Source organism: Myxocyprinus asiaticus, chromosome 13 (assembly GCF_019703515.2).
Source record: "Myxocyprinus asiaticus isolate MX2 ecotype Aquarium Trade chromosome 13, UBuf_Myxa_2, whole genome shotgun sequence".
Classification (NCBI taxonomy): Eukaryota; Metazoa; Chordata; class Actinopteri; order Cypriniformes; family Catostomidae; genus Myxocyprinus; species Myxocyprinus asiaticus.
This window is the reverse complement of record NC_059356.1, coordinates 33,955,270-33,971,404: the sequence shown is the minus strand read 5'-3', so window position 1 is coordinate 33,971,404 and position 16,135 is coordinate 33,955,270. Positions and strand designations below refer to the sequence as shown.

Below are 16,135 nucleotides of genomic sequence, written 5' to 3'. Positions count from 1 at the left end.
TAACTTTCTATTCCATTACCATCAGAGAACTGTCAAATTCTTGAATTCTGAGAGGGGAAAAAAATGCTCAAATACTGCCATCTACTGCATGATTGTTTACATTTAAAACATACATCAAGACTGACGTCGCACACGGCACAGCAAGTAATCTGCAAATCATCAGTAACCGTTATGAAGTAAATGGTAAAACTTTTTTGGAAGTTTTACTGTCAACCATAACAAAAAGGTACCATGCTAACAGAAATGTCCGCCAAATACGCCAGACGCTACAGTTATTATAACTGTTGTTGCCATGGCTTTTTGTAAGGAAAATGGCGAAACCTAGTGAAGTACGATTTACATTTATGACAGACATGCTAACTAAATGACTGTCTACCTTTTCTTCTTGTCCTTTGACCTACGTAACAACAGCACAAACAACTACCACACTAAGATAGTAATAGTCTAGTATTAATTAAATAATAATAATTTAGATGTTGCTGTTTACCTAACGGTTGTGCTTCTGTCACACCCTAAACAAACTTTGAAAATGTCCTCGCATATACTGTATAAATCGTCAAAAAATATGATCAGAAATTAGAAGATAAACTAGAAAAAAAAAAGAAGAAGAAGAAGAAAAAAAAACGTATTGCTTGGCTAGCCCCTGATCAAGTAACCTAAATGATAAATAATACATGAAAATGGCCTTAAAAAACAGTGTTAGAAAACAAGTTTCACATTATGCCTGATTTTGACTTTTTTCATTTCATTTTTACTTTTAAGAGGGCATATTTTTTATTAATTGTTTTCAGACTAGGCCTATTTAAAACATAAACTGAGTTTCTTCTGTTTATGACAAATACATTCATTTAATCTATTCATGAATACAAATTCTCAAGAATATGAATTTATTACCTCTTACTCAAAGAGTTAAACCAACATTAACTCATAGTTATAGAATATGTATATCTATGACTATAATTAAATATTAAGAATTATATAAAATGTTACAAGTAAAAAACAACCCAGAATAATTTATTTTGAGGATTTTTTATTTCATTTTATTTTTTTGCCCCAACATTTTGAATTTTGGGGTACTTTGTCATTTTTGCTGAAGTGTTTGCCCCCTTAATTTCTGACCATGATCAAAACGTTGTGTAACTAAGACTTCCCAGTCAGGATAAATGTGGCACATTTTGACTGAACGTTTTGTGATTTTGTGTTCTTCAGCAGGACCACCTGATAAAGCCATAAAGATCTCAGACAGGACAAATTAGATCAACAGAATTAAGGCAAGACTATTATCAGACCAACTTGGAAGTCCTATACAGCAAAGAATAAGTGAGTAGTTTATCCATCAAAATCACAAGATTTAACATTTTATTTTGATTTAACTGATTGTTTGCCATCTTCAGAAAATATCTGTACAAGAGTGGACACAGTTGAATAGTAAAAGTGGCAAGCAATAACAGTTGAGTTCAAGTGTTTCCAAACTTACTTACAACAACAAAACAATTACAACTTCCTGCCAAATGCTAATGGTTGTTGTCATTACTCAAAAAAGAAAAAAGAAAACAGTTGTTTTTCAGTATATGCCTAATGTTGACTGCGTAAGTTGCTGCTGACGAGTCCGAAGACAGTTAATGAATAACTGATGAATACCTTTTAAAATGTAATATAATACCTGGCCACAGAGTTCCCCCTGCATGGTATTGGTTGCGGAAACCTGTCACCCAGACAACAGGACAATGATAAAAAGAGATACAGCCCACTTGTACCTTGTATTATGCACAATTAAACCACTACTTCCTTGTTCCTCCAGCGAACTCAGAAGTCTGTTATTCATGACCGGGACTCTTATTGGAATGTGTACACAAATGTAACATCTAAAAAGGGATATTTTTTCTTCCTGTCCGGACAAATATAAGATCTAATCAGGAGGATGAGAAGAATGAGTGTCTTCCCTCAGAATGGCACAACTCTGGGAAACCTGGGACTTACTGCGAATGAAATCCAACAGGAAGTTGAGAACAGTAAGCCATGTTTTTGTCTGATATGGATGGTGGTGCATAAATTGGATATATAGGATTAAATAGAATTTATATTGTGTGACAGAAAAGAATACAGAATGAATAAGCTATGTTGTGTTTAGTAAGACAGCCTCTTCTTAAATGTGACAACAGATACATCTGAATTGGTATCGGATCTTGTTGACTTGTCAGCCAGTGCCAGAATTCAAGCCATACGGTCCTTGCCTATGTCATATAATGAAAGGAGAAGAATCAGGTTAAATCTTTATATACACAATATGGATTTCCTGTAATTCTAGCTTTTCTCTTAACTCGAATTTACACTTTCCTCAACAGGAGCAGAGTGATCTCTGTCAAACTCTCAAAGACCATTCTCCCTGTGGACTGTAGTCAGCAGGTCTTGCGGGTAAGAGGATTAAAGAGAACTACACCAATACACTGGCCAAATGTTGATGCCCCCTTCTAGTAGTGTAGTCTAGGGCATACGCAGGCATACGCCATATGCCCACCTATCTTTCTTAGGAATTGCGTATGCCCACCTAAAATAAGTAATGATACATATGACGAGTGAATTGTGTTTTTTATTATTATTTTAAAAAGTGTACAGAGATTCTGGTCATTTTCCAATCTGTATTTTTGCGCACTTGAAGGGCACCTTGAGAAGGGGACACCACTCAAAGGGTAATTCCAAACAAAATTAAGAAAGTCCATTTTTTCACAAAGGGCCCTGTCACAAGACTTTGTGACGGCTACATTCAAACTGTAATGTCTCATAATATGATTGATATCATATTATGAGAAAAAGGCACCACCGACAGCAGCAAAAGGCACACAAAAAAAGATATTTGATATAATTATGGGACACAGTTGTCCAGCATCTGTAAAGAGTATCAAAAACTAGCACAGGTGCAATAACATGCAGTATTTTTTAGTTTAATTGCATAGGTTAAATATATATATATATATATATATATATATATATATATATATATATATATATATATATATATATATAATTAGAAGGGGGCAGTGGTGTAGTAGTGTCATATAATGACATTCTAGAGAACTGTGCTCAGTTTAGGGAGGGCCTATTTCTCTAGCATGTGCACAAAGCGAGATCAATAAAAAAATGGTTTACTAAACTGGGTGTAGACAATTTTCACTGGCCTGCATAAAGCCCAGACCTGAACCCCACTGGACACCTTTGAGATGAATTGGAAGGCCAACCACAAGCCAGACCCCATTTCCCAACATCAGTGAACAGGGTTGGGGAGTAACGGAATACATGTAACGGGATTACGTATTTAAAATACAAAATATAAGTAACTGTATTCCACTACAGTTACAATTTAAATCATTGGTAATTAGAATACAGTTACATTCAAAAAGTATTGTGATTACTGAAGAGATTACTTTGCATTTTATTGTCATTTGTTTCATTTAATATTGAGTCCTTTCAGATGGAAAACATTTATACATATATATGATGTGATCCAAAGTGCATTTGAACAGCGGTGAAACACTTTCTGATGTGTTACATTCATACGAGCAGACAGAGAAGTACATTTGAAGTAAGTTTGGAGCAGAAGAAATAGAAATAACCTTGTGTAAATTGTCAGCTTTACGCTAAGCTAAAATGCTATTTCTAGCCATTTTACATGCACATGTTACCAGGCGCGATCATATTTTTTTATCAAGAAAATTCACGTTGGATCATAATTTCTTTTTTTCTAGTAAGACCTTTGATATTAAGGCAAAAATCATATTCTTGATGATCATTTTTGTATTGTTTTCATATAAAAATATCTAAAAATCCTTGTATTTTGTCTTACTGTACTGGCAGAGTTTTTATAGTCAAAACAAGTGAAAAAATCTACCAGTGCCGAAGAAGTAATCCAAAGTATTTAGAATACATTACTGATCTTGAGTAATCTAACAGAATACGTTACAAATTACATTTTACAGAATGTATTCTGCAATCTGTAGTGGAATACATTTCAAAAGAAACCCTCCCAATCCTGTCAGTGCATGACCTGTTGCTCTGAATGGAAGTAGAAAGCCTTTCCAGAAGAATAGAAGCAGTTAGGGAGGAACAGCTCCCCATTAATGCCAATGATTTTCAAATAAATGCTCAAAATACACTCAAAGGTGTGGTGTTTAAAATTATAGCCCTAAAGTAGATGGACACCCACTTTCAAAATCAGATTTTATTATGTTTCAAATTCAAAGTGCTGCATGCATCTCTAACAGAGCCTTCTCTTCAGTCCTTCCGCAGATTTGGTGCTACCCTGGCATCAGCCAGGCAACATTTGGTTGTATGGCAAGGCACTCTAAAGGAGATAGGGGGCAGGTTTGGCACTTCTGTCCTCTCATACTTCCTGTTTCTTAAATGGCTGCTGAAGTTCAACCTCTTCTCCTTGATCATCAACTTCTGCCTCATCACAATCCCCCAAATTGTGCATGCACCCAATATTACTAGTATCACAGGGTTCAGAGGTCTTGAGCTCCTCACTGGAGTGGTGAGTCTAAATACTACACTCATTAAAGGGGTCCTGACATGCCTTTTTTATTATTTTAATATGTTCCTTTAGATTCACTTATAATATTAGTAAAGATTTTTTACACAAAAAACAGTAATGTATTTGTAAAACAAGTTATTTTCCACCCTCATTCTGACCTTCTGTCAGAAATGCTCTGTTTTGGTGCTGCCTCTCCTTTAAGACTTGACTGTAAACATCCAGTTATGATTGGCTCTCTCCTTGCCATCTCACCGCTCAACACTACTGGGTGGGACTGAGGAAGTGATAAGGTAAAGTAGGCATTGATGTGTTGTGGAGGTGGTCAGATACAAATGTCTATCTCAGTGTGACATCACAATGTGGAGGGAGTAGAGAACGAGTCGTTTTGGCAGCTTGTTTTCAACAAATAATCTTTTTGCTGTGAGGAGAAAGTTTTGAGTTCTGAAACTTACAGTATGTTTTTATAGTACAATTACCTTTTATATGTAAAAAGATCAAGGAAAATTTGATTCCTCATGTCATGACCCCTTCAAACAAAACTTTTGCTATCAAGATCTGTTGCATTTGGAATGACATTCAATATGTGTCCATAGGGTTATTTCAACCAGACAGTGTTGTTCTATGGTGGTTATAATGGTGAGGTGATTGTATCCAGTCCAGCCTACAACATGCAGTTGGCTTATTTTTTCACTATAGCTGCATATCTGGTGTTGTGTGGCGTGTCTCTTATCTACAGGTAAGGTATTTAGTGGTACACTAGGTTAATAAGATTTAATGCTTTATGACCATTCAAGGCTTGCCTTGTAGTTTTGTATTTGGTTTTATCTTGAATGCATTTGTCAGCATGGCTTTCTTATTATTTAGCTTTTACACATTTCCCAAACTGCTCTTGTGAAATATTTCACATTTGAATGGCATATGGAACTTTTATGTATTTGTTTACAGGTGTTTAAGTCAGTGGTGTATGGGTGTTGTCCAGAAAATATGATTGTGTTAGCAAATGTATTTGCATTTTGTGACAGCCTTTCCCTAAAAAGGTCACTCAGACCAGTAGCCATCACTAGAATTTTGACAAAATTAATAAAAATGTATAAATAATATGTTTAATAATGGAGACAGGGTATGAGGATAATATTGTGACTGATGCAAAGCCAGTAAGCACTATGAAAATGTATTGTTTTCCACCTCTTCAGTATGTCCAGATCCTTTCAGCAGAACTTTGTGTTGGAGTCAGGACCTGTCTCTGGAGGAGCGTGGCGTCTGCTGTGCAGCTGGGATTTTAGTGTTGTCAATGAGAAAGCCATACAGAACAACAAGAACAACCTTGGCATTCAGTTGAAGGTTCATACCTGACAGTCTTGTTGAGATCATCCTTCAGTGTCATCCCTTGTTTACATTGGATCATTTTGGCTGTGTCTTCCAGGAGTCTTTATCAGAAAGGTTACAGAAGAACAACACAATGTCTGTGTCTGACAGGATAAAGCATCTATCTCTCAACCTACTCTCCTGGCTCCTCTCTTTAGGACTTGCCTTAGGCTGCTGCGCAGGCATCTACTTCTTAGGGACGAAACAGTTGGTAAGTTCACAAATGTGCAATCACAGTGTGCTTATGACAGTTTTACATAATATTTTTAGCACAGCTAATTTAAAATGAACTATTAGGACTTGGTGAACTACTAACACAGAGGCTGTTTTTTCAATGTGCTTTCTTATGTGTTCTTACATTCTCGTGGACTTGTTCGACGTCATTATCTACTACCGAAGTTCAATTACAATACTCAAGAATGCAAGCAGCCAGCAGCATATCACCCTGCAGCTCTTACCTGGTTACCTACTGAAGCTAAGCAGGGTTGAACCTGGCTAGTACCTGGATGGGAGACATCCTGGGGAAAACTAAGGTTGCTGCTGGAAGAGGTATCAGGGAGGCCAGCAGAGGGTGCTCACCCTGTGGTTTATGTGGGTCCTAATGCCCCAGTATATTGATGGGGATGCTATACTGTAAAAAGGCACCATCTTTTGGATGAGACGTTAAACCGAGGTCCTGACTCTCTGTGGTCATTAAAAATCCTAGGGAAATTCTCGTAAAAAGTAGGAGTGTAAACCTCGTGTCCTGGCCAAATTAGCTCACTGTGTTCTCCTCTCCACCAATTGCTGGTGTGTGGTGGGCGCTCTTGCGCAAAAAGGCTGCTGTTGCATCATCCAGGTGGATGCTGCACACACTGGTGGTGGTTGAGGAGATTCCCCCACTTTGAGTTCTTGATAAATGTAAGGAATTAATTAATTAAGGACCGAGAATGCATAGGATGTGTTCTTGATCAGGATGTGTTCTTGATCGTGTATGATAATGCCAGTAGTTCTCCCACTGGCTACAAATGTGTTGGGATGGTCAGTTGCACAACAGGAAGATTGCAGCACATCTCAAAGCTCACAATAGATGTGTTCTACATCCTGCTGTCCTTCCGAGTTCATTCTTCCAAGGTAGCTTGGCAAGTCCGTTCTCTGTGTTCTTAGCATTTAGAAACACCTAGAATTAAATTTATTTCAATTCCAGTTGAATTGAGCGCTGTTAAATTCTATTGGTATTCTACTTTCAATCTTTTTTGCCTGCATTTACCACTCTTGCAATTCTGTTGTGCTGCAGACATCCAGGTTGAATTACGGTCCAAATGATTTGGTTGCTGAGGCATCTACTTTGCTTCTTCCTGTGGTCGTGTCTCTCATCAACATGATTGTGCCTCTTCTCTACTCCCTAATTAACAAAATGGAGCATTACACCAACCCGCGGGCAAAGATTTACATCAGCATCATAAGGTGCGATCTTCGCTATAATGTTACAGTCACCACACCCAAAGAGAAGCATCAGATTTCCTCAGCTGATCTCACCTTTGTGCCATAACTTATTGTTTTTTGTTTTGTTTGTTTTTTTTCCTAGAAATGTTATTTTAAAGATGTCCATACTTGGAATTCTTTGCTATTACTGGCTGAATTTTGTGCCTACGAGAATCTCAGTAGGTGGACAGAAAGTTATTTTTGTATTATAGGTTACTAGTCCAGCATGATTATGTATCTCTTTACACTAAGTTGCTTAAAAGCTTGTGTGTATTGTAATATTTTCTTGATCTAGTGTTGGGAGTCATTTGTGGGCCAGAGTGTGTATCGACTGCTGATAACGGACTTCATATTCTGCCTACTTGGCACTTTCTTTGGGGAATTCCTACGCAAGTGAGCCAAATTAAGGAAGTCAAGTATATTTTGGTTATAAAAATATTCTTTGTAACATTAACTCAAAACCTTAGCTGATCAGAGCTGGTAAAAGTTAGTTACTTTCTACTTACCATTTTAGCGACGTAGGTCAGCAACTGCAGGAACTGCCCCATAGCAGCAACCTGGGTTTAAGTGCTTTGTTTAAAGTAAGGGCACTTACACACTAGAGAATGCGCTGATGGAGTGTTGGATGAATGAAAAAAATCTGTTTTGAGGGTGTGCAAAGAGCCGGTTCACTTTTAAAATCAAGCAGTGATACAGCAAACTGGATTTCCAAAAGCACAAATTGACTTGCCTCTCTGAAATTCTCATTGGTCAACAAGTCTACAAGTGCGTCGAAGCACCTTCCACAAATAATTCAATGGATTCACAACATTCTCTGATGTAATGTAATCTCTAGTGTGTAGGTGCCCTAAGTGGCACAAAAAAAAAAAAGCTAGAGTCAGCGCAATGAATGGAACAGAATGCAGTTCTGGAGACTTGGTTTTATAAGTTACAGTTCTTTTAGCACTGCGCTCAGTGATACGCACTGCAATGGTCAAAGACGTAGAAAAACAATTCCAAAAGAGTGGCGATGTATGCCAAAAACACGTTCTGTGTGAATGGCTTCTTACAATGTAGATAGAGGGATGTGCTCTCTGTAATTATCCAGATAATGGTCGCTCTTACTTAGGATTTAACCTGTAATCTAAGTTAGAAGGCCAGATCATTGTTGGGATAAATCCTAATGATAATACACTTACAATAAACCCATCTTCTTCAACAGTAATGTTTGATAAATAAATAACTGTTTTGTAGCTTCACTGTTATTCCAAAGATTAATTATAGGTTTAGCAAATAATACATTTATTTTCCACTTTGTTCTAGAAATGTTGTATTAATAGACTGAGTTTAAAAAAAGTCAAAGTAATTGGTTTGCTTTACAGTTCTATTCATGAGCATACAGTGGCTTCTATCATATGAAATGAGTAACTACTGATTGAGTCTGAAACAAAATAAATATATTCACTCTCATTTCACTTTTCAAAATTGCTAGTGTAATTGGAACCACGTGTGTCCAGAGTCTTGGCATCCCAGAGTTTGACATTGCTAGGAATGTACTTGATTTGATCTATGCCCAGACACTGTCTTGGTAAGCCCATATTGATATATCTTCAGTTCTATATACATATATAGGTATACATATACTGTATACCTTTCATCTGATTCCAGTCTCTTTCTCTGTTATCTGTCACTTACTGTCACCCCAGGATTGGAATTTACTTCTCCCCCCTCCTTCCAGTAATGCAAGTCATAAAACTGTTTATAATTTTTTACATGAAAAAGGTAAGCGACATTATATCTCTTTGTCCTTGTAGCCAAGAACATATAGCGTGTACTGGTCTGGTGAGAACTTTGTCCTCAGTCTTTTGGTTCCTGTTTCAGATTAGTCTGAGTATAAACTGCCAGCCTCCCAAACACACTGGCAGAGCTGCCCAGATGCAGACCGTCTTCATTGCCTTACTCTTCTTCCCCTCGTTTGTGGGTGCGCTGTCCATGGTGGCATACACAGTGTGGAGGTGTGATACTTTATCTTCTTCCTTATGTATATATTTTTACATTCTGTTATAATTTACCCACCCTTATGTTGTTCCAAACCCATATGACTTTCTTTAGAACACAAAAGGGCAGAATGTTAGGGTCTGACAGTCGCTTCAGATACTTCACTTTTATTGTATGGAAAGAGATGCAATGAAAGTGAATGGTGACTGAAGCTAACAATCTGCCAAACATCGGCTTTTGTGGGAGAGAGAAAGTCATACGGGTTAGGAAGAACATGATGAAGAGTACATGATAATGGATTTTTCATTTTCTGGTGAACTGTCCCTTTAAATGTTACTTTTGCTTTTGTTTGTCTTGCAGTCTAAAGCCTTCAGATCAGTGTGGGCCCTTTCAGGGGCTCGACACGCCCTTCATGGCCATTGTCATTTGGACTGATTATATCCGGAACCTCCCAGGAACCAGTTGGGTCTGGTGGATATTTGCAAATGTGCTGAGAAATGAGCTCTTCTACTATTTGATTACCCTCATCATCCTGTAAGGCTAAAAGCCAGAAATTGAGAATATCCCATGCATACTTAATGCACTGTTAGGCCATAGGAAAAGTCTATTTCTATGCCCAAATATTCAAGAAAGTTCAAACTTGGCCTTTGTCTTGGGCAGATCAGATATTAAAGTGTGTTGTCACATTTTTCTTCATTCCTTTCTCTGTTCTTTCAGAGTCATCACTTATTTTCTGTGGCAAGTCACTCAGGGACGGAAACAGCTAATCAAGACTCTGAGAGAGCAGATTGTAAATGTGAGTGCTGATGTCACTGAACAGCCCCAGGCCTGCTTACTTTTGCATCCAGTGCACTTCATTCTCATTAAAAAACGGGGGGAAAATACTAATATATATATATATATATATATATATATATACAGGTGCATCTCAATAAATTAGAATGTCGTGGAAAAGTTCATTTATTTCAGTAATTCAACTCAAATTGTGAAACTCGTGTATTAAATAAATTCAATGCACACAGACTGAAGTAGTTTAAGTCTTTGGTTCTTTTAATTGTGATGATTTTGGCTCACATTTAACAAAAACCCACCAATTCACTATCTCAAAAAATTAGAATACATCATAAGACCAATAAAAAAAACATTTTTAGTGAATTGTTGGCCTTCTGGAAAGTATGTTCATTTACTGTATATGTACTCAATACTTGGTAGGGGCTCCTTTTGCTTTAATTACTGCCTCAATTCGGCGTGGCATGGAGGTGATCAGTTTGTGGCACTGCTGAGGTGGTATGGAAACCCAGGTTTCTTTGACAGTGGCCTTCAGCTCATCTGCATTTTTTGGTCTCTTGTTTCTCATTTTCCTCTTGACAATACCCCATAGATTCTCTATGGGGTTCAGGTCTGGTGAGTTTGCTGGCCAGTCAAGCACACCAACACCATGGTCATTTAACCAACTTTTGGTGCTTTTGGCAGTGTGGGCAGGTGCCAAATCCTGCTGGAAAATGAAATCAGCATCTTTAAAAAGCTGGTCAGCAGAAGGAAGCATGAAGTGCTCCAAAATTTCTTGGTAAACAGGTGCAGTGACTTTGGTTTTCAAAAAACACAATGGACCAAAACCAGCAGATGACATTGCACCCCAAATCATCACAGACTGTGGAAACTTAACACTGGACTTCAAGCAACTTGGGCTATGAGCTTCTCCACCCTTCCTCCAGACTCTAGGACCTTGGTTTCCAAATGAAATACAGAACTTGCTCTCATCTGAAAAGAGGACTTTGGACCACTGGGCAACAGTCCAGTTCTTCTTCTCCTTAGCCCAGGTAAGACGCCTCTGATGTTGTCTGTGGTTCAGGAGTGGCTTAACAAGAGGAATACAACAACTGTAGTGTCTGTGTGTGGTGGCTCTTGATGCCTTGACACCAGCCTCAGTCCATTCCTTGTGAAGTTCACCCAAATTCTTGAATCGATTTTGCTTGACAATTCTCATAAGGCTGCGGTTCTCTCGGTTGCTTGCGTATCTTTTTCTTCCACACTTTTTCCTTCCACTCAACTTTCTGTTAACATGCTTGGATACAGCACTCTGTGAACAGCCAGCTTCTTTGGCAATGAATGTTTGTGGCTTACCCTCCTTGTGAAGGGTGTCAATGATTGTCTTCTGGACAACTGTCAGATCAGCAGTCTTCCCCATGATTGTGTAGCCTAGTGAACCAAACTGAGAGACCATTTTGAAGGCTCAGGAAACCTTTGCAGGTGTTTTGAGTTGATTAGCTGATTGGCATGTCACCATATTCTAATTTTTTGAGATAGTGAATTGGTGGGTTTTTGTTAAATGTGAGCCAAAATCATCACAATTAAAAGAACCAAAGACTTAAACTACTTCAGTCTGTGTGCATTGAATTTATTTAATACACGAGTTTCACAATTTGAGTTGAATTACTGAAATAAATGAACTTTTCCACGACATTCTAATTTATTGAGATGCACCTGTATATATATATATATATAGACACACACACACACACACACACACACACAGTTGTGCTCAAAAGTTTGCATACCCTTGGAGAATTGGTAAAATATATATAATTTTTAAAGAAAACATGAGTGAGCAGGCAAAACAAATTTCCTATGGGATTTATATTCAACCGTAGGTTATAACAGAATAGCACAATCATAAAATAAAACATTGCAACAATGAAAAAAATGAAATGACCCCTGTTCAAAAGTCTGCATACCCTTAGTTCTTAATACTGTATATTGCCTCCTTTAGCATCAATGACAGCGTGCAGTCTTTTGTAATAGTTGTCCATGAGGCCCCAAATTCTTGCAGGTGGTATAGCTGGTATATACTGTATAGGTGGTATAGATGCCTCCAGGTCATGCAAAGTCTTTGATCATTTTGCATGAACCACACTATTAAGTATTAAGGTCAGGAGACTGCGATGGCCACTCCAGAACCTTCACCTTTTTCTGCTGTAACCACTGGAGGGTCAACTTGGCCTTGTGCTTAGGGTCATTGTCGTGCTGGAAAGTCCAAGAGCATCCCATGTGCAGCTTTCGTGCAGAAGAATGCAAATTGTCTGCCAGTATTTTCTAATAACATGCTGCATTAATCTTGCCATCAATTTTCACAAGATTCCCCGTGCCTTTAGAGCTCACACACCCCCAAAACATCAGTGAGCCACCACCATGCTTCACAGTGGGAATGGTATTCTTTTCACTATAGGCCTTGTTGACCCCTCTCCAAACATTAACTTATGGCACTTAATTACAGTGTGCCAGAAGCTGTGTCAAGGTGTTGTCGGGCATATTGTAACCGGGCTTTTTTGTGGCATTGGCACAGTAAAGGCTTCTTTCTGGCAACTCAACCATGCAGCTCATTTTTGTTCAAGTATCGTCGTATTGTGCTCCTTGAAACAACCACACTGTCTTTTTCCAGAGCAGCCTGTATTTCTCCCGAGGTTACCTGTGGGTTTTTCTTTGTATCCCGAACAATTCTTCTGGCAGTTGTGGCTGAAATCGTTCTTGGGCTACCTGACCTTGGCATTAAGAGATCCCCAAATTTTTCACTTCTTAATAAGTGATTGAACAGTACTGACTGGCATTTTCAAGGCTTTGGATATCTTTTTATATCCTTTTCCATCTTTATAAAGTTCCTTTACCTTGTTACGCAGGTCTTTTGACAGTTCTTTTCTGCTCCCCATGGCTCAGTATCTAGCCTGCTCAGTGCATCCACGTGAGAGCTAACAAACTCATTGACTATTTAAACACAGGCACTAATTGCAATTTAAAAAGACACAGGTGTGGGAAATTAACCTTTAATTGCCATTTAAACCTGTGTGTGTCACCTTGTGTGTCTGTAACAAGGCCAAACATTCATGGGTATGTAAACTTTTGATCAGGGCCATTTGGGTGATTTTTGTTATCATTAGGATTTAAAAAGGAGCCAAACAACTATGTGATGATAAATGGCTTCATATGATCACTATCCTTAAATAAAAGACAGTTTTTTTGCATGATCAGTCATATTTTCAAAATCAATGCCAAAATTTCACAATTTCTGCCAGGGTATGCAAACTTTTGAGCATACCTGTATATATGGAAATAGTTTTATCCTTTGTAATTCCTTTCTTTTTCATCTATCTATCTGTCAGGAAGGAAAGGACAAAGCCTTTCTCCTGAGTAAACTACAGAATATACAGAAGCAGAAAAGGGAGATCACACCATTCAGACCCCAGGTAAGTGTTTTGCATGTGTTCTGTCTGTTTAGGTGTGCAGGTCTAAGAGCTGTTCACATGAATGTGTACAAAAAGCTAGACAGAGCACAATGAATGGAACAAAAACCTGATGTTTTGAAAAATTGTAAAAGTTCTTGAAATGAAGCTTTCTACATAACGGCGGGATGTGGAGGAACAGTCAAAAACGTCCATCTATCAAAGGTTTACATAGAAATGCTATGGCAAAACAGAGCAGATAAGTAGTAATTATTCAAGTAAGTAAAAACTTAATCGGTGTGAACAGTACCTAATCCAACTAGCTACTAATGAAATGCAGGCACAAATTAAGCACACACCTTCTACCACTGCTTTCGTGTCATTTTGCAGCTAGTTTGAGTTCAATAGAATTGGCTGTAAAATACTATACTGTATCGAAAGAGATGACACTGTTAAACAAATCAGGGCAGTCTGAAACAAAATAAAATAATTGTCTTTTAAAGACTGGTGGTAGAAATCACAATCCGTAGAAAGTGCCCCTCTCGTACCGTCTGTACGGTACCAAATTGACTTTCTGACAAGGCCTAGGCCTTTATCAAGGCTTAAAACTTGATTGTGAAGATTTCTGTACACATGCATAAGTTGGTTTGTACATTTCAGGTTCATTCTAAGGAAACGACAGACAGGCAAGCCTCAGTTACAGACAAGGGGGCATCGGAATCCCACAGATCAGCAAAGAGTTCACAGAGACAGGAGAGGGCAGGCACAAGTAGAACAGTAGGGCAGAACAAAGATGCTCCGCCTAAGAGGTCACCAGATGCTCTGCTTCTGCCTCCAAAACCCAAAGCCTTGAAGGCAGGTCAGGGGCGAAACCTGAGGCCCAGAGGAAGTGGTCTAGGAAGAGTTAGAGAGCGAGGTAGACTGGAATGCTGGGCGGAAGATGAGACATCACCACAATTCTCCAGACAAAGCAGAGCTCAGGGTACTTCAGTCCTTCGAAGGCTTCAGAGAAACCCCAGAATAGGGCACCAAACTACTGAGGATACTCTATAGCCAGGGGTGCCTTCAGTCTCCACAACTACTTAACAGGCAGGGAGCATACACCCAATCCATCAATGCAGCAGGCATCAAAATCACCTAGAATAATACTGTGGCTATATTTGGAATAGAATACTAGCATACTATTCTATACTAGTAGTTACTTCTGCAATATGTGTACTGTGAATAGTATGCAAATCTTCCTGCACTACATTTGGCAAAATATGCAGTATACAAAAGCCTACTGCACTGGAAACTGTATCCCGCAATGTGTGAAACTCAGGACTTTCCATAATGAGGTCATGTGACAATGTAGCATACATTTTGTTTAACCATTTATCGTTGCATATTGTGTAGTTTCATATAATGTTTCTAAAAAAAATGTAGGCAGTAATAGTACATACTGCATAGTAAGCAGTAGGTATTTAACATAGTCTATTTTTAAGTAAAACCTGTTTAAACTAAATGTTATCTTGTTCCATATAACTGGTGATCTGTAGAGGCAAAGGTACAAAAATTGAAGGTATTTAAGTATTTTACACAGTATGTAAAGCTGACATTAAAGGTGCTGTAAGCAATTTTTTCATGGTTAAGTATGCAAAAAATGTTCCTAATCCCTTAAAGATATTAATGAAATGAGTGTCCTGAGATATCTCACCGGTTTCTTTGACACTTTTCACCTGTCAATCATTTTGCTCTTTCTCATAGTGTTGTATTTGAAGTGGATCACTGAGGCTATGATTCATAATATTTGTCAGTTGAGGGTGCTATTGTGCTACTGTTGAATTTGACAGCCACAGGAACAAATAATGCTGCTCTTTTGCTCAGTTTTGGTCTCAAAATGATCTTTGAAGGGTGGGGTTTTGGAATGAAGGGGTGTGGTTAATTCAACGGCTCAGTCAAGTGAAAGCTTCAGAACGCTAAAATCGCTTACAGCACCTTTAAGTATTTGCTCTCTTTACATCTTTAAAACCAAGCAGTGGGAGAACACAGATTTTGTTTACTCGAAAGCATTTCTAACATTCTCAATCTCTCTGATTATTTATAACGGCATATTCCATTATTTTTATTACTTAGGATTTTGACCAGGCACCACATTTCAACTCAAGCTGGATGAATACTCTCCCCTTGGACATGTGATGACACGTTCTTCTCAGATTATTTTATTCAGTACTTGCCTTTTTCTGTAAATATTGTATAACACTGCTCTTTGACGTAACCTATTCAGAAAGTTCTAACTGTCATTGGATGGAAAGTGGAATCATTTGGAAACATCAACAGTGATGGCACAACAATGATATTTTGTTCTTGTTCAGCAGGTGACAGTATTTTTCCTCATGACACTTGGGCAAATTACAGTACTAATCGAACAGTTTGTCAACATTTTACTTTTAATAAATATCCTTATACATAGGTGGCACAGTTGTAGCAGACTGTTGTTTCTGAAATTTAAAAGTGTTATCCTTGTAAATATTAACAAATATATATTTTAATAAATATTTAAAGTGTTGTTGGTGATGAGTATGCTGAATAAAAAGAACTGCAAAGC

The 16,135-nt window shown here is 38.0% G+C and overlaps 1 protein-coding gene across 2 annotated transcripts; it reads left to right on the top strand.

The window, feature by feature from the left end:
- The first annotated feature begins 1,784 nt into the window (after positions 1 to 1,784).
- tmc5 (transmembrane channel like 5) lies at positions 1,785 to 16,131 on the top strand. Of its 2 annotated transcripts, XM_051713852.1 has the most exons (17): positions 1,785 to 2,012; positions 2,163 to 2,265; positions 2,346 to 2,415; positions 4,274 to 4,528; positions 5,122 to 5,264; positions 5,722 to 5,869; positions 5,952 to 6,104; positions 7,170 to 7,339; positions 7,461 to 7,536; positions 7,653 to 7,750; positions 8,829 to 8,924; positions 9,043 to 9,118; positions 9,218 to 9,351; positions 9,695 to 9,868; positions 10,052 to 10,130; positions 13,489 to 13,572; positions 15,664 to 16,131. In XM_051713852.1, the coding sequence occupies exons 1-17, from the start codon at positions 1,922 to 1,924 to the stop codon at positions 15,724 to 15,726; spliced, it is 2,013 nt and encodes a 670-aa protein (XP_051569812.1). In that variant the 5' UTR covers positions 1,785 to 1,921; the 3' UTR covers positions 15,727 to 16,131. The 2 variants fall into 2 exon arrangements, with proteins under 2 accessions (XP_051569812.1, XP_051569811.1); XM_051713851.1 differs by having other exon boundaries at positions 9,043 to 9,351.
- The last annotated feature ends 4 nt before the right edge of the window (positions 16,132 to 16,135 follow it).